The 22,821-nt window shown below is 43.6% G+C and overlaps 1 protein-coding gene across 6 annotated transcripts in view; it reads right to left on the bottom strand.

Moving 5' to 3' along the window:
• STON1 (stonin 1) overlaps nt 1–22,821 on the bottom strand; it is a 139,260-nt gene that overhangs the window by 28,158 nt on the left and 88,281 nt on the right. For all 6 annotated transcript variants that reach the window (XM_088450730.1, XM_088450729.1, XM_088450727.1 and 3 more), the window contains one exon: nt 2,344–4,267. In XM_088450730.1, coding sequence (XP_088306856.1) covers nt 2,344–4,231 — 1,888 coding nt within the window. In that variant the 5' untranslated portion in view covers nt 4,232–4,267. The remainder of the gene's footprint in view (nt 1–2,343; nt 4,268–22,821) is intronic.

The following is a 22,821-nucleotide window of genomic DNA, read 5'->3' as shown; positions in this document are numbered from 1 at the left end:
TACGCTATGCTGATGTTTCCGCAGTTGTGCGATTATTGCCCATCGTCACAGGCATTTGAGTTGCACTGCGCATGCGTCAAGGTACATTACTGTAGTCGCTCACAGCGAGTATTTATTCACAGTGTGACTGACAGTCAGGGAGCATTTGGGAGAGGTAAGGGCGAGTGTCGGCTAAAAATGCAGGCAGATCTGCGATCCCGTAAGCAAGAAATATGGCTCCGGAGTCTCAGTTTCTGCAACCGATGCTGCATCTCTGTACGCAGGTGTTTGGATTTACAAAGACGCCGATGGGGGTCTCAATACATATCCCAGCTGGTGAGACATTTGCATATTTTTGGGCAGCAGCTGTGTATAAATTCATTTGGATCCCTTTTGCATTTTCCACGCACATTCTATACTAGAAGATACACGTGTTATGCATACAAATCATTATATAATAAAGACATTCCCAAGAGGAAAAGTCCAAAAGTATTAGTAGATTGGGCTTTTAAGTGACTTTTCCCACCACGAGTGGTATCCAATTTGCCCCGAACACTGTTCAGGCGCTAATTGATCACCGCGATCTGTAAAAACTGTGATTTTCGCCGATTATCCCCGATTTTTGACGGTGTTATTTTTCACCCTATCCTATTATTTTGTTTGAAATAATAGGATAGTTCTCCCGAAAACACATAGCTGCCGCGATAAGCTCGCGGACCTATGTGTTTTCGCCTTTTTTCAGGTGAAAAGACGGCAATTATCGTGGATTATTTTCGGGACATATCAGGTCCCGAAAAAAAAAACCCTGATAAATGCAGTCGTCAGGCCGACTTCGGGGCTAATTGGATAGCCCTGGGCGAGGTGATTCACCGCGGGATACCCCCCATTTTGCATCATACGGTAACCTTGCACGTTTCACATATGCGCCAGGCAGATAAATAGACACTTTGGTAAAATCAGATGCACTGCGTGCCTGCATAATCCGCAGTTAGTAAATGAGCCCGCTGTATGTGTTGTAGTGCACAGCATGTTTCCCCAGTTCACAAACCGCACATTTTAATTATAGCTACTATTGAGATCATTTGTCCCTTTGGCCAAGTCCATATCTAGTATGTGTAGATTACACGGAATGGGTATGACAGCCGCATGGCCGGCTGTTCGATTCCCGTCAGCAGCAGCCCGACATTCGCAGAGTTCGAAGCAGCGGAAGCCCGACAGCACTGGAAATCCCGATCGTGGATAGGTGATTATCTATTAACCCTCCCCCTAGCCTAACCCTAACCCTCCCGGGGTGGTGCCTAACCCTAAGTCCCCCCCGGGAGCCCTAAACCTAACCCTCCCCCCCGCGGCTGTCCGCTCGCGGTGCCCGGCATCGCTACGATTGGGATGCTGGGCGCCGGTCTCCCGGCGTCGGGGAAATGCGGGCGTCTACATCTAGACGCCCGGCATTTCACCCTTGCATACCGATTACACGCATTAGCTGTTGTAGAGATAAACAAAAAAACAACATTTAAGAATATAAATGGTGGAGGAAAATAAACCATTGGAATGTGAAATCCTAAAATACCTCTTGAAAAATAAATGACACTGCAGATAAAAATATGTTATTTGAGATCTGCCTTATGGCAAATCATAAGAACTAAAATGATCAATCACAGTTCAGATATCTCAGAAGAAGGTACCTAGGACATGTGCAAGTTAGGGAATCTCCGGATTTATCTCCTCGCCCGTAAATACTGTACTGTATATTTAGTTTGTCTGTTTAATAAAAGCGCAGTTTGATTGAGCTGGTTCAAGTAAGATAATGAAAACTCTAGCTGCTATACTATGATATTCCACCATTTTCACATTGTAACTACATTGATGTTTGGTTCATTATAAACAATTTGCGAGGCTGAAGCATATTCGCCAACCTTTGGGCTGCCAGATTGGCACCGCGGGGGTTGTGGAGCTGCTGAGGTGGGCCTATTTTTATGTGCTTGCCTGGAGCAGTAGTCCTATCCAACCCAGTATCAATCTGGCCCTGCTGGGAGCTATGGGGATTCAAAACATAGTGTTCATTCTGGCACCCTGCACCTATCACAACCCGTGAAATCCTCTTTCCTGCCTGGTGGTTCTAGCACACTCTGGTCTGTACCTCAGCAGTTTGTTGCATCAGCTAAGTGTGCTAGAGGCACCAGAGCAGAGAGAGACACCGCAGGCAGGAAAGAGGAACTGCACAGGTTGTGACAGGTGCAGGGTGCTAGAATGAACACTAAAAACACCTATGAAATATGGCACGTTAGACGAATATAATCATATTGACACTTCAAAAAAATGTGTGCACAATTGGCATGTAATCAAACAAATTAAAGATATAATTACTAGAATTTTTATCTGGGAGTCGATCAATCTTCCAAACAACGGCCTTGTACGCATTCTCATATTTTGCTGTTCCAATCGTCACTTGTATGACCGGTTCAGATTCTATTTCATATGCAGACCCAAGGCAAGCTCTTCGATTCATCTTCGTCTTAATGGACCTCTGCCTCTGAAGGCTAACAGTCCAAAGTGCTTTCACCCACTGTGCCGGGACTGGGAAGTGGATTGTAACATTTTCACAGTATTTTATCTGTGAAGAACCCGGAACACTACTGGACATATTTAGGAATGCTTGGAGCTCCACGTACGCACCCTGCACCACCACCAAGCTCTTCATCGAAAACGGAAGCTCGCGTACACCACAAGGCGCTTCGAAGCGCATGAGTTCAAATCTACACGCATCTGGTGGCGTGAATTTAATTATCCTGGACTTTTCAAATTCATGTCTATTAACACACTTGTGGAAATGATATTCAGAAATATTAATCAACACTTTGTCTCGCTCCTTTGTAAAATAGCTGTCCGATAACTTTTGTAGATCGGAATCATTTAACGTTAAAAAACACTCCATGCCACTATTAATGAAACAAAGACCGTAGACTTGACAAATCACTGCCTTCTCCTTCACTTTCCCTTCCTTGTTGACTTCTCCCCAAAAATTGTCCACGACCTCCACTGACATTTCCGGCTCTTCGTAGGTTTTCTTTTGATAAGAAACCGGCGTCAGCAGCAACAGCTCCTCCTCCAATGTCGTAATAAAGTCCAGTAGATCGTGGTAGTCCATGGTCCCCAATTTTAACATCTGTTCGATTTCTGCCTCGCGGACTACTTCGAATTTTGGATGGTATTTCCTTTTTTCCACATAAGTTACATTTTCAATCCTAACAGTGTGTATTTTATCTGCGACTCCTAAGTTTTCTAGTTTTGGCTCGGATAGTCTGCAGAATTGATGCAGCTGAAAATCTTTGAATGGTTTTTCAAGTCCCCTTTCATAATACATTTGCAGAATTCCACCTGCTAGAACTTTCAGGTAAATAGGTCCCCACTGCCTCGAAGACATCATGTTCTTTTTTTCTGGTATCCTCAACATGAAAGGCCACCCATCTTTTCTCTGACTTCTAAAGAGGCTTTGTGGAATAAATGATGGACTCTTTTTCTCTGCACAGACAGGCTGGTTTTTCAAATTGTCAGGTGGGTCAATCTTTAAGTGCTGGAGCCTTTCACACACGTAACTGAAAGAACACTGGTTAAGACTTTTTTGGTCATTAGAGGCTTCAATTTCCATTGTGTTATATTCCACTTTTGAAGATATTTCTTCTTTTACACAAGACTCCGCTGCGGTGCATGCACCAGTGGAAGAAACAATATTGGTGGCATCACTGTTCCAAAATGGGCTTGAGAAGGTACAGTCGCTCTGAGAGTGGTCTACATGGGGACTTGACAAGTGATATAAATGATTATTCCATTGACATGTGGAAAGATTTGTACCATTGGTCCCTGAAGATGATGGACTACTTGGCGTATGGTTCGCTGTTAACGGACTTGATGCTTGAGGCTGGGTCCAAGACCTCTTCGGAGTAGGGTACAAGCTATAAGACCCTAACTTAGGAGTGCATGGTGTGGCCGGGCTGTCTTTGATAGGTGTGAAAAGAGGCGAGTTGCTTGGAGGACCAGGACTCATAAAGAAGTCAATTATCGGAGATATGTGAGGACTGGTGGAGTTAGAGCAAGAAGCACTTGTTGTCGCTTCATGAGACAGGTTCAGTTTAAATACACTTGATTTAGGATTTTGGCTGTAAGCACCGTGGGGACATATGAGGGATTTCTGCGGGGACTGGAATGGATTTTCATCATCAAAAGTCACCCAGTTATCTGGATTTGTCGAACACATTTTCTCTTGAATCGATAATTTGACCTTCGGTACTGTCTAGGAAATAAAAAAAATAAATAAATCTTAGTGTCTTTTTAATTTATTACCATCAGTTATGCAAAAAAATATTTTTAAAGTGCAACAGGACGGTGTATTCATTTTTGTTTTTATATTCCTCCCTCCCTCTGTGTAGTTAAATGCTGGAGGTCCCACCCATGAAAAATCTGTTTATCAGTTCTGTGTAATGAAAAATGAGCAGACACTATAATGAAATGCCCCAGACATTCTACCATCAGAAACAGCCATATGCATAAATATTAACGCAGCTAATGCCGTCCCATTAATAGCTAGAAAGCTGTTTTTCCTTAGAGCCATAATACATAATACCAAAGTGTGTCATTATTTTCACATACATAAGTCATGATGTATGAGCAGAATAGAAACAGCCAAACAGTAGACACAAGTCTGGTCACTGGTGTTTTATTAGCTGGTAATGGAACAGCCATGAAATCCCTGGCACCCAAATGGGAGAATCTTTTCACTGCTCCTTTCCGAGCAGTGACACTAGTACGTATGCGTCATGTAAAAGTCACGCATGCGAACAATGGCCCCGACGTCCGGTGTAAGGTGCCGGACAGGGCGAAGAAATGCAAAAGGATCCCTCTTCGCAACCCGGTGCAAACACCATCTGATGGCATATTTTCAGAGCTTAATGAATTCTGTACCCATACTAGTTTTACGGGGACAGCGGGCCATTCCGCCAGACAAAGGTAAGTAGGAGATATCTGTGATACTAGTGTATGGGGACAGCGGGCCATTCCGCCAAAGGAATGTAAGCAGGAGATATCTGTGATACTAGTGTATGGGGACAGCGGGCCATTCCGCCAGAGGAAGGTAATCAGGAGATATCTGTGATACTAGTGTATGGGGACAACGGGCCATTCCGCCAAAGGAAGGTAAGCGGGAGATATCTGTGATACTAGTGTATGGGGACAGCGGGCCATTCCGCCAGAGGAAGGTAAGTAGGAGATATCTGTGATACTAGTGTACGGGGATGGTGGGCCATTCCGCCAGAGAAAGGTAAGTAGGAGATATCTGTGATACTAGTGTATGGGGACAGCGGGCCATTCCGCCAGAGGAATGTAAGCAGGAGATATCTGTGATACTAGTGTATGGGGACAGCGAGCCATTCCGCCAGAGGAAGGTAATCAGGAGAATTCTGTACCCATACTAGTTTTACGGGGACAGCGGGCCATTCCGCCAGACAAAGGTAAGTAGGAGATATCTGTGATACTAGTGTATGGGGACAGCGGGCCATTCCGCCAGAGGAATGTAAGCAGGAGATATCTGTGATACTAGTGTATGGGCACAGAGGGCCATTCCGCCAGAGGAAGGTAATCAGGAGATATCTGTGATACTAGTGTATGGGGACAACGGGCCATTCCGCCAAAGGAAGGTAAGCGGGAGATATCTGTGATACTAGTGTATGGGGACAGCGGGCCATTCCGCCAGAGGAAGGTAAGTAGGAGATATCTGTGATACTAGTGTACGGGGATGGTGGGCCATTCCGCCAGAGAAAGGTAAGTAGGAGATATCTGTGATACTAGTGTATGGGGACAGCGGGCCATTCCGCCAGAGGAAGGTAAGCAGGAGATATCTGTGATACTAGTGTATGGGGACAGCAGGTCATTCCACTATAGAAAGGTAAGCAGGAGATATTTGTGATACTAGTGTACGGGGACAGTGGACCATTCCGCCAGAGGAAGGTAAGCAGGAGATATCTGTGATACTAGTGTATGGGGACAGCGGGCCATTCCGCCAGAGGAAGGTAAGCAGGAGATATCTGTGATACTAGTGTATGGGGACAGCGGGCCATTCCGCCAGAGGAAGGTAAGCAGGAGATATCTGTGATATCTCCTGCATTACCTTCTTGATGAATGGCCCAATAACTTAATTTATACAACTGCAGGTGAAAAAGCTTTTGTAAAAATTAAGTGATGATGAATAGGTCCCTAAGGGTGGCAATCATTAGCCCCGTTACCTGATCGGGTGCTAATTGATTGCCGCCCGTATTCAATTAGCCCCGCTGATTGGGGATTTATTTTCCGGTGTCCTGTGACCCGAAAAAAAATCCCCGTTAACACGGATCCTGTGTGTTAGCGGCCGTTAACCCGTGTTAACGCCTGTTATCACGTTCAGTTAACGACCGTGGTGAAAAAGGGAGGCTAATTAAATAGTGAGGCTACGCCCCTTCTTTACCTATTAAGTTATCAGGGGGATTTGAATCCCCCCCCTAAATATGTTTAGGGGAGCATATACTACTTAGGCACAGGAAACAATGGGGAGAATATTATTAGCAGAACATTTTTATTAATACATTTGTGTAACACAAACTATTTTAATAGCCGAGGCGCAGTTCAAGGCCTTGTCAATTTATTTAACATTGAATATTTTGCTAGTTCATAAACCACCAGCTGCAACAGGAGGAGCCAAAGCATTTTTTGGATTGCATGTTTTCAAATTTGCTATCATAATTTACCTAACCCCAAAATAATCATACTGCCTGAGGCTGTTCCTTCAATCTGTCTCATTACAGGCTTGCTGCTAGGGCAGAATAACTATTAACTGCTAATTTTAAAGCATATAATTTAGACCAAAGCTTTGCTTTTTGATTTTCATTGTTAATGAACAATACATTTTTTTTCCCTAGGAAGCCAACACACATCCTTATGTATTAAGCAAACTGACACATATAAAAACCTCTTCTCCTAGAAAGACTGTCCGTATTTATTTTGTAGCGCACCTATAATTCTCCTGTAATTGTGCGCCATTCCTATAGAGTTTAAAAATATATTATATTTTCTTACCAGGATTGTTGTAAAGAAAACTGAATATATATTCTGAAATAGAATTTAAACGGGATAATTTCTAACCCTGCTGGAGACTGCGTTTAAATGTAAGCGGGGGGAAAAAGAAAAAGAAATAGAAAAAAAACTTCCATTTAGAAAAATCTGTTTATCAGTTCTGTGTAATGGAAAATGAGCAGACACTATAATGAAATGCCCCAGACATTCTACCATCAGAAACAGCCATATGCATAAATATTAACGCAGCTAATGCCGTCCCATTAATGGCTAGAAAGCTGTTTTTCCTTAGAGCCATAATACATAATACCAAAGTGTGTCATTATTTTCACATACATAAGTCATGATGTATGAGCAGAATAGAAACAGCCAGAAATTATTATTTATTTTTTTCTACAAAATAAAAAAAAGCAATTTTTCTTTTCTCATAATTTTTCCTTTCAAACTATATATACAGTGAAATATCTGCAGTATCCATAATTTACATGCAAGTCTCTTTAAATTACAGCGTGATAGGCTAGAGGCTGAGATGGTTTCAGCTGGGTCCTGTTATGTAAATGAGGCAAATCTTTTTCCAACACTTGTCTGGTTTATAAGGAGGTAAATATTTTCCTCCGCGCGCTGCATTATGCATTCTCCTGTAATAAGCGGGATTGGAAGAACATTCATTATTATTATATTTTCTATAAGTTTTGTTAGGATGTACAATTGTACAATATGAGCGACAGCCAAACAAGTCCAAATTGCATTATTAACGCCTCATAAACATATAATGCCATGTTCATGTAAATAAAAGTCTCCTGTTTTTTATGGAGCTTTGACAATTCTATTATGTCCCTGATACAGGTACAATAATAAGTGCTAGCCATTATTCTCATGATGTACCCCTACTCTCAATTCTGTTTTACTGTAATGGAATACAGATTTGCTCTCATTCTTCTAGGCCAGTGGTTCTCAAACTCATTCCTCAGGAACCCACACAGGTCACGTTTTGCAGGTCACCCAGCAGGTGCACAGGTGTAAACATAACTCACTGACACATTTTAAAAGATCCACAGGTGGAGCTAATTATTTCAGTTGCGATTCTGTGAGGAGACCTGGAAAACATGCACTGTTTGGGGTCCTGAGGACCGAGTTTGAGAAAGTGTGATATAGGCGCACAGGTACCGTTTCGCACTTTTAACCAAAATGTTGCATGTCATTTGCATCGCAGTCACGTACAAAGGGGGTGATTCGGGCTCTGACGGTTTTGCTATCGAAGCTGCTAACATAGCAGCTGCAACAGTACTAACACGGTAATGCACCAGGAAGCCTCCTGCATGCATTACTGATCCGAGCTGTGTCCGTGATCCTCTGCCGGCTAAGTGACCATGCGGTCACTCAAGCCGGTGATCGCAGTAGCTCAGAAAGGCCAGGAACTCTCCATCAGCCGAAGGAGCCTGTCCCCCCCCCCCCCAACACTGGCGACGCGAAAAACGGAGACCGTCACTGTCCCATCTACGCTCAGAAATGACAGCAGACTATCTATCACCGACAGTCTGCTGCCGCTCTGAGTACGGGATCATAGACCCACATGTGCAGAACGGGTCTTGCGCTGTCGTAGAACGGCTACAATCGGAGATGTGCGCTAACCACATCTTACATCTCTGAATCAGCCCCAAAGTTGTTCACCGTGTACCAGCCACAGTAGATTAGTCATTCTGTCACAAAGGAATTAGTATAGAGTCACAGACAAAGCATAACAATACGTGACGCGAGGCATGGTGCGGGACGCTCGTATCGGAACGCTTTCTTTAGCCTTTTTACCCAGATTAAAAACTGAGTCGCACACAGAAGTACATGAAATGCCAGCATCAGTGCACCCTTGCACTGTACCTTTGTTGCATTTTATATATATATATATATATATATATATAAATATATATATAGCAAAGCTTGTGGTTAGCCAAACAGGGAATGTATGGTGCGATTTGAGCATAGGTGTATGTGGACATGTTCTGCTGTATTTGTTCAATCTAAGCCATACTTGCCTACTTTATGGCTGCCCCCTTCAGGGAGGGATAGCCAGGTGGGAGGTGTGCACCACCAAGAGGACAGTGTGTGTGGGGGGGGGGGGGTCCATAATCTTGTCATCGTCGCTTTGTGCTAGATATTACTGCACATTCTGTCTTACAAAAAAGTGAGGACAGGTCAACGATTACGAGATTCTGTGCAAAATGCATCATTAAGTTGCCCAGACTGACCATTTTCCAGGGCTCTCAGAGACTTGTCTACCTTTCCGGGCATCCTGGAGAGCCACCCGAGATCCGGGAATCTCCCGGACATTCTGAGAAAGTAGGCAAATGTGACCTAATTAGTAATGTTGTTTTTCAGCGTAATGTTAAAGAAAATATATTGGATGGTACTGTATGGTGTTCTTTTCTTTTCTTTGACAGCTTCATTTTTTTATCTGTGACCATAGAGCTGTGACTTGCCAGTAAGCTCCAATTTTCACTCAAAAGGACATTCTCCTAGAAGCATTGTGGCTTGTCAGTATTCATATCAGCAAATTCCAGTCTGGCTTTTTATGTTGTTTTCTCAAAAGTGGAGTCCTCCTAAGTCTTCTTCCATGAAGCTCGCTGTCACTCCATAAGCGTCGCGTAGGGCTACGAGGGTGGTTCAATAAGTAAGGTAACAAGACCTCATGTTCTCTATTTTATTGTAATTTCCCACCAGGCCAGAGCTGATAGACCACTGCTTCCCCTCCTGACCTTGCCTCATATCAGTCATACTGTCCCAGCATCAGTTGTGAGATGGCGGCTGCCGGAAACATGGTCAAATATTGAGGTGCGTAGTGTGATCAGATTTCTGCATCTAAAGGGCACATCAGTAGCTGAAACTCATCACCAACTTGTCGAGGTGTACGGTCATGATGTCATGTCACGGAAACAGGTTTGGGTTTGGTGAATAACGGCAACATCGTACATGAGCAACTGGGATACAGGGAAAAGTGTTCACACTGGGTACCGAAGTAACTCACAGAAGTTCACAAAACCAATAGGATGGGATTGTCTCTTATGCACTTGATCCAGTACCATGAGGAGGGAGCGCAGTTCCTGCAGCGTATCGTTACAGGCGGTGAAACGTGGGTGCATCATGTGACACCAGAGATGAAGCAAGCATCCATGACATGGAAACACGAACCTCCGAAGTTGGATTTGCGTAAAGTTACGAATTTTTCCTTAAAAAAATTGTAAGACCCCCCTAAAGTTGTAAAAACATGGGGGATCACTATGGGTACTCCCGTTTTAGCCTTTAAATGAAAGTCGGGATTTAAATAGCCGCAGCAGGTGTTTTTTTCCCGACATTGAAGAAGTGTTGCAGAAGAGCACTTCGGTTATTTTTTTCGTTTTTTTAAGTGGTCCCATCAAATTTGGGGTACATGAAAATGGGTACTAGCATATTTTTAAGTCCCTAAAGTAAGTTTTTAAAAATACTGCAATTGTGCACCTGCCGCTATAAATCTATTCTTCAAAACACCTCCCGCATACTTGCAGAATAGCCCTGAACCTATTTCCCTCTTGTTAATCAATTTTTTCCCTTTTTTTTTTTTTACACCCCAATTTTTAAATTCATCTTTTGGGGTGTACCTATTTTTTTTTTAAACTTTTTTTTGACACAGTTCTTTTTTAAATGTCATTCCCAGGGGTGCAGGCTATTTTTTTTAAGCCTGCACCCCTAAACCCCAATTCTGCACTTTTTTTCGACACCTATTCAATGGTGAAAAGTTATCCCCGTTTTTTATCACAGACTTTTCAAAACTGCGATAAGTCTCTGAAATTGAATACGGTGTAAAAGTAAAACCTGCGATAATGACGTCATACCTCCGATATTAACGCAAAACCGGACTTATCACTCCCATATTGAATACCCCTAAATGATTCCAAACAGCAGAGCGACAACCCTTCTCCATTTAAATAGGCTGAATGACAAATTAGACGACTGAAGACATAAGTGATGCTATTTCAAGAAAGCAATTAGTTTGAAATATCACTATAAATCCAATTATATATTATCTCTTCTCAGGGGTACCAAGAAATCTGTCCGGGCCATTTTAAAATATCTTTGAAGAATAAGCAATAATTTATCTCTTTTCACAGTTTATTTGCTTTATCCCATGACATACTGTAGCAAAAGCATGCAGGTATACATGAGACAATAGCTTTTAATCTCATCAGTATTCAGGAGGAATGAAGCATTGTTGCTGAGAGCTGTAAGCTTTGTCCACGTCTGTCTACAGTGACAATTGTCTACTCTCACTTCCCAAATTTCACAGGAAAAAAGAAGGTAGTGTTTTCATAATTTGATTTTTATATTTCATAACAAGTTAGGAGCCATCCATTATTAAATAGCAGTTTATATGTATGTACTTTAGTAGCTACAGATGAAATGTACCCTACATTAAGAGAGACACTGGCCTATAGCCTTTCCACACTATAGTTTTAAATTCTGTATTACTTGGATCCACACCAATAACTGTTTACATTTCAGCTAATAGTAGTTATAGGTTACTCTAGAAGTGTGTTTGTTTTAGCCATAGAAATATATAATTTATTGTCTCCATTTTCCATAATAATGTCTGTAGATTGTCTGTTCCACCCACGTGGGGATTTTGCAACTCTACATCAGCAATAATTAGGCTGGGTTAACAATTGGATAGATGGGACTATAGCCACAGGCCTTCACATAAAAATAGACCCATCGCCATGACAGCATGATGATGACTAGCAACAACGTTGGCCGCCCACTTCACACCCTTAATGATGGCACTCTGCGTTGACATAAAAGTCACTGCTTGGTATACAACCGTTAGTTATAAACTGTATCTGCATATATATTTCACATCGTAAGTAAGCTTATGATAGATAGATAGATAGATAGATAGATAGATAGATAGATAGATAGATAGATATTAGTGGTGAAATACAGACAGATTGTGATTTACCACCTCAGTAAACTGATCATGTAACTGGCTAACATCATAAACAGCCTTTGTGATGTCACTAAGCTTTGGTATTAAAGTCACTATTAAAAATAAACAATGTAAATCCTGCGCTCCACCTTAATGGATGCTGCACATAAAACCACACTTCTTACACAGAAACAATATTACAAATATAATGGGGGTTTTTGTGATATACAGTCCACGCCCAGATGTTACTTTATACCGGTTCCTGCAGCACTCCAACAACGCGTTTCAACTCCTTCAGAGTCTTTTTCAAGGTGTCCTTGTCTGAAGGAGTTGAAACGTGTTGGTGGAGTGCTGCAGGCACCGGTATAAAGTAACATCTGGGCGAGGACTGTACATCACGAATGGTAATTCCAGCTTCTGTTCCCGGGAGGTCCCTGGAGTAATTAACTCAAAATGTGATTAAAGTCACTGCCTGCTATATAATTTAGTTATCAACTGTATCTATTGATTTCACTTCTCACAGTGTAAGTTATGTTTATTTTAACCGAAATGCTATATAGAAATCATTTTCAATAGATAGTTTGAGAGAGAGATAATAAAAAAAGAGAGAAAGAGAGATGTACATGGAGAAGGATAGACATAAATAGTGGTGGATTTTACCTAGCGGTTGTAGTAGAATCCACCACCCCCAGTGAGCCAATGGCTTCCCATTGGAAGTACTATCTGCCAATCCCACACAGGACAGGCAGTCCCAGGGGGAGGTGTTTTCTCCTCCTGGTACTGCCAATTAGAGCCGCTATTAACAAAGACAATTCTTCCAATGATAAACCACTTTCATATCTTTCTGATACCAATCTCTAAGGGCTGCAGTTGATGCAGTCCCTAGAACAGGGGTCTTCAAACTTGGCCCTCCAGATGCTGTGGAACTACACATCCCAGCATGCACTGCACATAGTTTTAGCATGCTGTTATATCAAAAAGGTGGCAGTGCATGCTGGGATGTGTAGTTCCACAGCAGCTGGAGGGCCAAGTTTGAAGACCCCTGCCCTAGAAGCTGGTGTTTGTGCCAGATGCACTGCACAGGCACCAGAACTGTCTTCAGAGTCCAGACTGCAGCATGGGCATCCAAAAAGGTAGGAGCCGCCGCTGGACATAAATATAAAAAGTGGCTAACATCATAAACTATATATATATATAAACATAATGTTAGGTGGATAGAGATTGAACAATCAATAGATAACTGTGATGAAATGCAGGCAGGTTGTGAATAATCACCTCAGTAAGCTGATCATGTGATCAGGGCCGTTATCAGGAGGGACTGCAGGGGCTGGAGCCCCGGGCCCGGAGAGAGAGAGGGGGCCCCTGTGGCAGCAATGCAGATTTGCGCCGGGCCGCTAGCTGCGTTCAGCCTGCTTAGTGAGTCATAATCCTGATTGCAGCTGGTGTCATGGTAGCTAGCCAGGCATGGAGGGACAGCGGCTGCTCAAACATCAGAGGCTCAAAACTTGTGGACCGGCAACCAATCAGGAGAGCTGTGATTGGCTTGCGTCCGGCGCCATATGCAAAATGTCGCCGCTGTCCCTCCATGCCCGGACAGCTTCCAGGGCACCAGCTGCAACCAGGGTTATGACTCACTCAGCGGGCTGCATGCCGTGGCAGTGGGAACCCGGCAACTCCATACTGCAGTACAGTATTACAGGCTCTAGTTGGATAGCGGACGTCCAGGTTGAAAACACCACTACAGGAATATCCACACAGAACAAGGAGGGAAGAACAGATCACATGAAGGTAGGAGGTGCAGGACCCAGACTTTCAAACCTCTGGTGATACTAAGAGACTCCCAACATCCCAAGCAGCATAGGGAATGTAGTACCTGTTGGAATACCTTTTTCTGTGTACACAACCCCTAGCAAAAAAATCTACTTTTTAAAAGAACTTTCTTTTCCTTTTTATATGTATAATTATCCTTGTTTTTTATCATTGTATCATCATATTTGTAAATAGATTTACTTGAGAGGTACAAACTGCAGGTCTATAGAGCAATATACTGTAGAAACATAAATTTTGCATTAATGAGACACTGTATTTCTATGCATGTAATACCTCGGTACTTTGAAACATAGGGCCGAATTCAATTCGGAGCGAAAATTTATCCTGATTTTTTTTATCTTCGTATTAAATTCCATTCTGTTTTCGTCTATGCGAAAGTCAAGGCACTGAAATAGGCGATAGTCTTTCTCCACAGAATAGCAGGTGAAAAAAAGTGTAAAATCTTTATTTTGGGGTGCAGATGTTGGGAAACCGCTCAAAACCCTTGGTACACCCCCCCGCGCCCCCAATGGACAATTCACCCAAAAAAACAATAAAAAAAATTCCAGGAACACCCCAAAAAAAGCCTTTGAAATTTGGGCTGAAAATGAAAAAAGAGGGGGGACAACTTCAAAAAGTAGCAAAATAAGCTTCTGGGGGTCCAAGTGTTCTTGGGATTGCAGGTGCTTGTATGACGGAGGAATTTCAATTTTCTAAAACTTCACTTTACTGCCGTTTAAATATGGTATTGCCCAATTATAAGCACTCCAAATTTGCTGGAACTACTTATTTGCTCTAAAAAACACTGCTTTATACCATTCTTCACCACTTTTACCATGACGCTAATAGCAAGCAATTACTACCACTTAATTACCCTAACTAGTTCAATTAGGGCTAATACTAAACTACCCTAATGATTTCCGAAGTCAGCCCATCTTTTTCTGGGGTACAGAGTGATTCCCCCAATTCATCCTGCACTTTTTGCCTGTTTCACATTCACCGGGTCCCGTTTTCGCCTGCTTGGCAATTGAATACAGAGTAAATTGGTAGCGCACACAAAATGTTTTTGTGGCGAAAAGTCAGGCAGGTTAAACTTTCTCTCGGATGCAAAACTAATTGAGTACGGCCCATATTTTCAAATAAATGTTTTTTTTAATAAATAAACTAAGAACAGATTTTTTGCGCCAATGTATTCTTTTTATAATTTTATTTACATGGATTATGACATAGGGCGCTCGCTAGCAAGCAGCCGCTCATTGCAGACGATGTTCGCTAATGTGCGCATGCGTGTAGTTCGCAGTGCGCGTGTGCAAACTAGTATGAGCAATCGGAATGTGCTCGCTCGCCCTGCCATGACTGCCCAGTGGAATGAGTGACAGGAGAGGCAGTTTCTGGGTGGTAACAGGGGCAGGACAGTAGTAACGGGGGAGTGGAGTTGCGGACGCAGGCGTGCCGTAGTGTTTCAACGCTGTTTCAGAGGCGTGCATAATTAACAGGCAGCGTCATAGTACACGTCACCTGGTTGATTTTTACACTGAACTGCTCGCAGTGCAAGCGCTGTGGTCAGATCCGATGTTTCCCGATGTTCCGATGCTTGTATATTCTTCCTGGAGATGACGTACGCAAATGGGCGGCTAAAGACAGGCTGGTGGGCGTCTATAAACACAAAGTGATTGCTCGCCAAGACATAGTGGGCGTGCTTATGTCTTGCTGTGCGAGCGGATGCCTTGATGTCACTTAGCTGAATTTCCATATGCTGGGAGCGAGGGATTCTGAAATCAGGTCCATAGTCCTCTCAGTCCAGCTAGCCTTCCCTGTGCTCTCCTATATTTCTGTGTTTGTATAGTTTCGTATTAGGTGATAGATTGGCAATAACAACCCCCACCTCCATTGTGGCTCCGCCTCCACCCACATTATAATACCCCCCCCCCAATATCCATCCTCTGCCTATTTTGTTAGGAACGGGCCTTACAGTTCCTGATGGCAGCCCAGCATGTGACTGGCTAACATCATAAACAGCCTTTGTGATGTCACTCAGCTTTAGTTCCAAAGTCCCAGTCTAGTATAAACTGTCAGTTATCAACTGTATCTGCTGATATGACTTCTCACAGGTAAGCTTATTTTAATCTAAATGTTATATAATTATAGTGTTTGATATATAGATAGATCAAGATTGAGAGATATTGTACATAAATAGAGAAATACAGAGAGGAAGAGAATAGAAGATAGATAGATGGATAGAGTGATATCAATAAAGAGATAGATAAATATGTAGGGCTCTATTTATTAACATTATTTTTACTAAAATAAAGTGAAACAGCGTGTTTTGACACCCATTTCACATTATTTTAGTTTCACCTACAGTTACTATAGGGCAATTGGAGTAGAAATTCTACTCCAACCCCTAAGTATCACTTATTTTTAGTAATCAGATCGCATTTCCCATAATTGTAATGGGAAATGTGATCTGTCTGGTAGTTACTAAAAATAAATTGTGAAATAAAATACCTAGAGAGGCCCTGTGATAATAACGCCATCTGGAGGTGGCGTTATCCAGGGTCTCCCCCAGTTACCGGACACCTGCTCTGCTCTAAAAGGCAGAGCCGGGAGCCGGCCCCAGTGATCAGCTGTGTGGTCTAAACAGACCGCAAGCTGATCACTGCAGAAAACAAAACAAAAAAAAAATAGTAAAAATAAAAATTAACTTACCTGACTCCATGGACTGGTGGTCGGGGCTCCGGTGATGTCTCCTCTCCGGGCCAGCTGGTCTCCCATGCTGCACTGCGGCCCGGTCATCAGGTCCCAGTGCAGTATGGGATATCACCTGACCGGAGGACATGGAAGACATCACCGGAGGCCCAGATCATGCAGGTAAGTGTAATTAAGGGGGGGAGTCATGAGGGGCGGGGCTTAGCGCTGGGGGGGTAGCAGCGGCGCATGCGCGGACACTTTGTCACGGTATTTTTTGCGAAAATACACTGACTAGTGGAGGGGATTCGCAGGGATAGAGCTTTATCGCAAGCTCTGTCCCTGCAAGGGATTTCTAGTAAATCCCTGTGATATTGCCTGAATTCGCAATGCGAATTCAGTTGGTAATATCATACTACAATCTGCATTACAAATGCGGATTGTAGTAAATAGAGCCCATAGACAGATGTACACAGAGAAAGAAAGAGAGATAGATGTACATAAACATAGAAAGAGACAAAGATAAATAGATAGATATTAGAGGTGAAATGCAGGCAGGTTGTGATTTATCACCTTAGTAAGCTGATCATGTGACTGGCTAACATCATAATAGTGGCATTGATTTGCGGGGGTGGAACCAAATGACAAGCTCCCACCCCCTTTACCATTCACTTGGCCGCACTCCCCCCCACCTCCGCCACCTCCTGGAGGGGACAGCCAGAGAGTAGGTAACTATGCACAAAGCACAACAGTGGGACCACTCCCATTCTCGCACAGGGAGTCTCCTGCGTGTGTCTCTCTTTCCCCCACTTTGTGTGTCTGTTTCTAATGTTATGGGGAGGTAAAAGGGTATGTAGGAGGATCTGTAGGGCATTTAAAAAGCACAGGAGGGGCAATGGAAGCCATTATGGACAGGCAAGTTATCCCAGAGTTTCATACTCGACACCTTCAAACTGGTTTATTTGGGGGTCTTCCTGCTCACACAATGCACCTACTTAGCACTTCGGTGTTCTCTTTTACCTACCTGAATGGTCTACAACCTGCAGCTGGGAGCCTGGATCTGCCCTCAGCCTTGGTTCCTATCTAGTTTTCCTCAGTTGCCAGTGGCCTTCCCCCAGGTTTTCCCACACGGGTCCCCTGCCAGGAATTGCTCTCCTCACCTCCCGGATTGGTCGCCCCCAACCTGTTACCACTACCACCTCTCCTTTCCCAGACCGGGTATGGTTGTCAGCCTGACAGGGGCCCACTCTGGATTAGTCCTGCTCCCTGCATTGGATGTCCATGGCCAGATTACAGCGACCACCTCTGACCTTGCGCTGGTTTCCTCTGGCACTCTTGCTGGACACATTATGGGGGGGGGGTTTCTTCACCACCATCAAGCCTCCTGAAGGTGTGACCGCCATCTTGGGACTCCTGCCCTGCGGTTTCCATTAGTATTGGTCTCCACAGTGGCAATACAGCCATACCAGACACTATACTGCTTTAAATATTTCTCCCAGTCAGACCACACTAACTTCTGTGCTGCTTCTTGTCCAGCACGCTGTTGACAATACTGACACTCTATCTCAAGGTGCAGGCTCTGTTCATATCCTATCTCTATACAGCAGATTACATTTTACATTACTACAGTGCAGTCTCTGCGAATACCTTCACTCAGACTGCGTTCTCTTCTGTTGGAGTTCTCTGTAGTGGCCACTTTGGCACAGTTATCTGTGCCTACTACATTATATTGTATTGTTATCCCCTGGGAACAATTTATGACCAACGTCCACATGGGATAAGCAGCCTGATACAAGTCACGTGGACATTATTCTCTGTTATATCAGTACCTGTATTTATATCCCTGTGGTTCTCCTGTGTTATACCGTCCTGCTGTGGTGTACGAGAGGACATGATCCAATTGCAGTAGCGCAGATTTTCGGCTGAATTTACTACATTGATGCTTTATTAGCTCTTAGTGTTGCCTTCCGAAGCATCTATCTCCTAGCAAGTTTATTCTTTCTTAGTCAAATTTCCTGGACAGCTTGCTGTTCTTTTGTCACTATGCATAGAGCACCACCTAGAGGCAAAAAAGGGGCCCAAGCCGAAATGACTCATCATTTTACCAAACAAGATAAATTGGGGACCACTGGCTCTCAATCCGTCTCCCCTCCATCAGTCTGGAGACTCCGAAATAGAACAAGAGGAAGCTCCAGCTACCAAGAAAGATATTTCTGATCTCCAATCCCTCCTTGTGACTCTTAACAACACTCTTACTGCTGAACTTCACAAGACTGTGGGCGAATTGAAACGCTACATTTCTGATCTTGACAAACGCAAATCAGCACTGTAAGCTAATACCTCCCAGCAGTTAGGATTTCAGTCTGAAACGAGCAGGGACCTGGAATATCTTAGCCGCGAGCTAGACAACTTGAAAGAGAAGAATTAGGATCTTGAGAATCAAGAAAGATGCAACAATCTGCGCATCCGGAATCAACTGACCCCAAAGACCTCTCTACTTATCTCAATCGCTTTTTTATATCGCTTGTGCCTTCCTTATCCCCTCTGAATATAGTTATTGAATGTGTGCACCACGCTGTGTGTCCTAAACCTGAAGACCCTTAACCTCCAAGAGATGTGGTCCTCGGCTCTTTGTCTTTTCAAATCAAGTAGCAAGTTCTCTTCATGAGCCCAACACCGCTTCAATGACATTTGAGGGGTCGAAGCTTGAAATCTTTCAAGATCTAGCCCCTAACACCATAGTTAATCATAGAGACCTCCAGCATATTACTCTTACCCTCTGAGAGCACAGCTACAGATATATTGCTGGGGGTTCCCTTTTCGTCTCATTGTGGAAGTTGGGGGTCGTCACAATGTAGTTCAGATGTTCTGCAGATGGTAAAGAACTGCTCCAACATCTGGATCTGCGTTCTACTTCCCACATCCCCTCCATGGCTGCTCGGGAAGATGACCGCTCTACTTGAGCTCTCTCCATGTTTTCTATTTTAGTTATGCGTAATCTCTGGGGTGTGACGGTGTTGTGCTTGATAATATCCTATTTCATTCAGTAACTTCTGGGTTGCGCACCCTCGCGGACTCCTTTTCTAGATGCTGCCTGTTTTATCTTTATATTTTATGGCCTTATTATGATAATGTTGAAATGTACCATGATGTTTGATATGTTTATACTTGCAAATTTTGCTACACTTTATGGCTCTGGAAGTTCTCCTCAATGTTTAGGTTTTATCCATCCATTAACACCTCCTCCTATTACTAGGGTATTTCCGTATCGTCTCTGGTAGACAATTCCTTTAGCTGCCCTTTTAGCCTATCCCTATTCTTCCTTCCTTTTATTTCTACTTCATTGTATTCATTTTTTTCTTGTGGTTCCGATTCTACTTTCTTTTTCTTTCCTCTATGCGGCTTTATATTTTGAAGTTGATAGCTAAGGGCCTTATTACAGCAATAAAGCACTCAATGTTGTTCTCCTACAGTATATTCATTCCCACTCAGCTGACATACAGATGTGCCCTCTTACACTATTGCTGCAATCCAGCCAAACAGCCCTTCTCAGGGCGCCAGGTCCCCGCCTGACTCTGCTTGCACCGAACATTTTTATGCATCTTTGTTGCCCGAAAATGCATCTTCCTGAGACTGTACTGATTCATTTGATATGCAACACTTGTACGTCTGCGTGCAATCTGTGTACACAGTGCTACTGTATGATGCAACGGCTGCGGCCTTTTTCCACGTCAAGGTCCCTTGTGCTTCGTATACAGATTCAGTCACACACAGATATACAAGTGTCACATAAATTAATGCAGTCTCAGGTAGCGGTTTGTCGCATTAATTTGCGTTTAAGACACATTTTCAGGTGAAAAAGCCACAAAAAAAGTCACCAGTACAAGCAGAGTCAGACGGGACCTGATAACTGACTGGTGCCAGGCGTCTTGTGTCGCATGGTGTATTGAGGAAAGGGGTATGATGAAATATCTGTATTTTTCCCACAGGAGGCGCATTTCAAGAATGGATGGCATCCCTCATTGTCTACTCAATGGTTCCCGACAGTTTTTTATTCTGATCATAGGTCATAACCATGTGGGGGGGCCAGTTTGATGCGTGACTTGTTTCCTTTTACACTACTTGACTTTCTCCACAATGAAGATGACCATTTTCTTTTGCTGAAAGGTTAGCCTTGGAGAACAGAATAATACCCTAGCAACAGTATATGCCCCAAACTCAGGTCAACCCACTATTTCCCATAGCTTCTTCATAGAACTCAATCATTTCCATCATGGGGAGGTTGTATTGGGAGGAGACTAATACAATAGTTTTGCATACTCTGGATAGCTCAAGTAGTTCTCCTCTTTCCTGTACCCCTAGTTCTGACTGAGGTGACAAATAGCTGAGGCTGGTCTGTTTATAATTCCTGGCGAACTCTTTACCTTATGGCCAGGGACTATACCTTCTATTCCCACACACATGACTCCCATTCCAAGATTCATATGCTCCTTTGTTGTGCTTTTTTCTTTACCTCACTGGTGCACTCCACCATTCACACCAACCCTTGCTCTTACCACGCTGCTGTAGGGGTTTGTTCTGACTTGACAACGACATGTTGGGTAGGATACTTCTGGAGACCTAACGAGATGCTTCTTAAACTTCCTGACTTTCAGACTGTACTCACTACTAGATTGCGTGACTATTTTGACACTAATGTAACACCTGACATTTCTATGGGAACGTGGTTGGAGCAAATAAAGCTATCATTAGGAGGGAAATTATTCAATATGCCTCTCATCGGAAGACTTAGGCCCTGATTCAGAGCCGGACGCTCTAACAGAGCGCTTGCTCTGAATCAGAGCCGTCCCTGCTCCTTTTTGGAGCGGCCTCCTGGCCGTTCGCATAGCTGTGGGTGACCACCCACAGCTATAGCGAGCGGCCAAAATGATGGTCACGATGGTCAAGACCATCGGGCTTGCGACGAGACCCTGTGGTAGGGTCTCGCTGTCGCAAGCCCAGGAGTGCTTTTGGCTCTATCAGAGCCAAAAGCACTCCCACTGACATCACTAGTGATGTCAGTGGGGCCGGACCCAGACGGTAGGTGTTCCCATGGGAATGCCTCCGTCTGGGCAGCCACGCCCCCGGCACGTCCACCAAAGGGGGCGTGCTGTCAATCACCATCGACAACACGCCCCCTTTGGTGCGAGACCCTTAACGACGGCTTGGCCGTCATTATTCGGGTCTCGTGCATGCGCACGACGGAGGCGCCTCTGTCGTGCGCATGCGCACTTGGGCACCATCGACCCGCTTGCGAGCGCTCAGCGCTCGCGAGCGGGTCTGAATCAAGCCACTAGTTTGCTGCAGTGTCATCCTTGACTACTCAAATTCAACAACTGGAAGCAGAATATACACGTACCTATTCTGCTTAGACATTGTGGCAACTTGACAAAGCAAGGGGAGAGTTACATAATATCTAAGCAGAAAAAATTAGAAAAAAACCTTGGTTGGCTTGGTCAAAAATTTTACATATACAGTAAGTAAAAAAAGTGGATACCTTATTAGCTACCAAATTAAGCGCACTGTTCAGGCTAGTGTCTTTGAAAGATGTATCTAATGGACTGTCTCACGATCCCGAGTTATTAACCAGACATATAAAGACTATTATGAAGCATTAAATAACCTGTCTACACCCTCTGATTCCTCCACCTCCACAACACTCAGTAACGAGTATCTTGCCTCTTGTATTGTCCCTTCCATCAGTTTCCATATGGTGCTTAGTTCTGGTCAGTATATTTCAGAAGAGGAGTACACTTTAGCTCTTAAATTCCAGAAACTGTTGAAAACCCCAGGCCCTTATGGCTTCCCTATATGTCTTTTACGACCATCTTAGTCCCTCACCTAACAAAATTATTTAATACTATTTTAGAGGGCTCCACGTTTCATCCAGAATCTACTGGATCTAATATTATTGTCAGCCCTAAGCCTAATAACGATCATTCTGTGTGTTCTAACACATAATATAACAAGCTTAATGGTGTTTTACCTACTCTGATTGATCCGGATCAGGTAGGCTTTATCCCTCAATGCTAGGGACTGGACAACACACGTAGAACCATCGATCTTATTCATTGCATCATTTGCTCCCAATTGTCTTCAGTGATTTTGGCGTTTGATGCGGAGAAAGCATTCGACCAGGTTTCCTGGCCATTCTTGTTCTCCACCCTTGAAGCATTTGGCTTTCGTGGTCAATTTTTGCATGATATCCAGTCTCTCTATCACAACCCCATTCTACGGTTGCATCCAGTGGTATCTGTTCA

This window comes from Taudactylus pleione, unplaced genomic scaffold (genome assembly GCF_031769625.1).
Source record: "Taudactylus pleione unplaced genomic scaffold, aTauple2 ptg000522l, whole genome shotgun sequence".
Taxonomy (NCBI): Eukaryota; Metazoa; Chordata; class Amphibia; order Anura; family Myobatrachidae; genus Taudactylus; species Taudactylus pleione.
The sequence above is the reverse complement of the archived record's forward strand: the minus strand, read 5'-3'. Positions and strand labels throughout refer to the sequence as shown.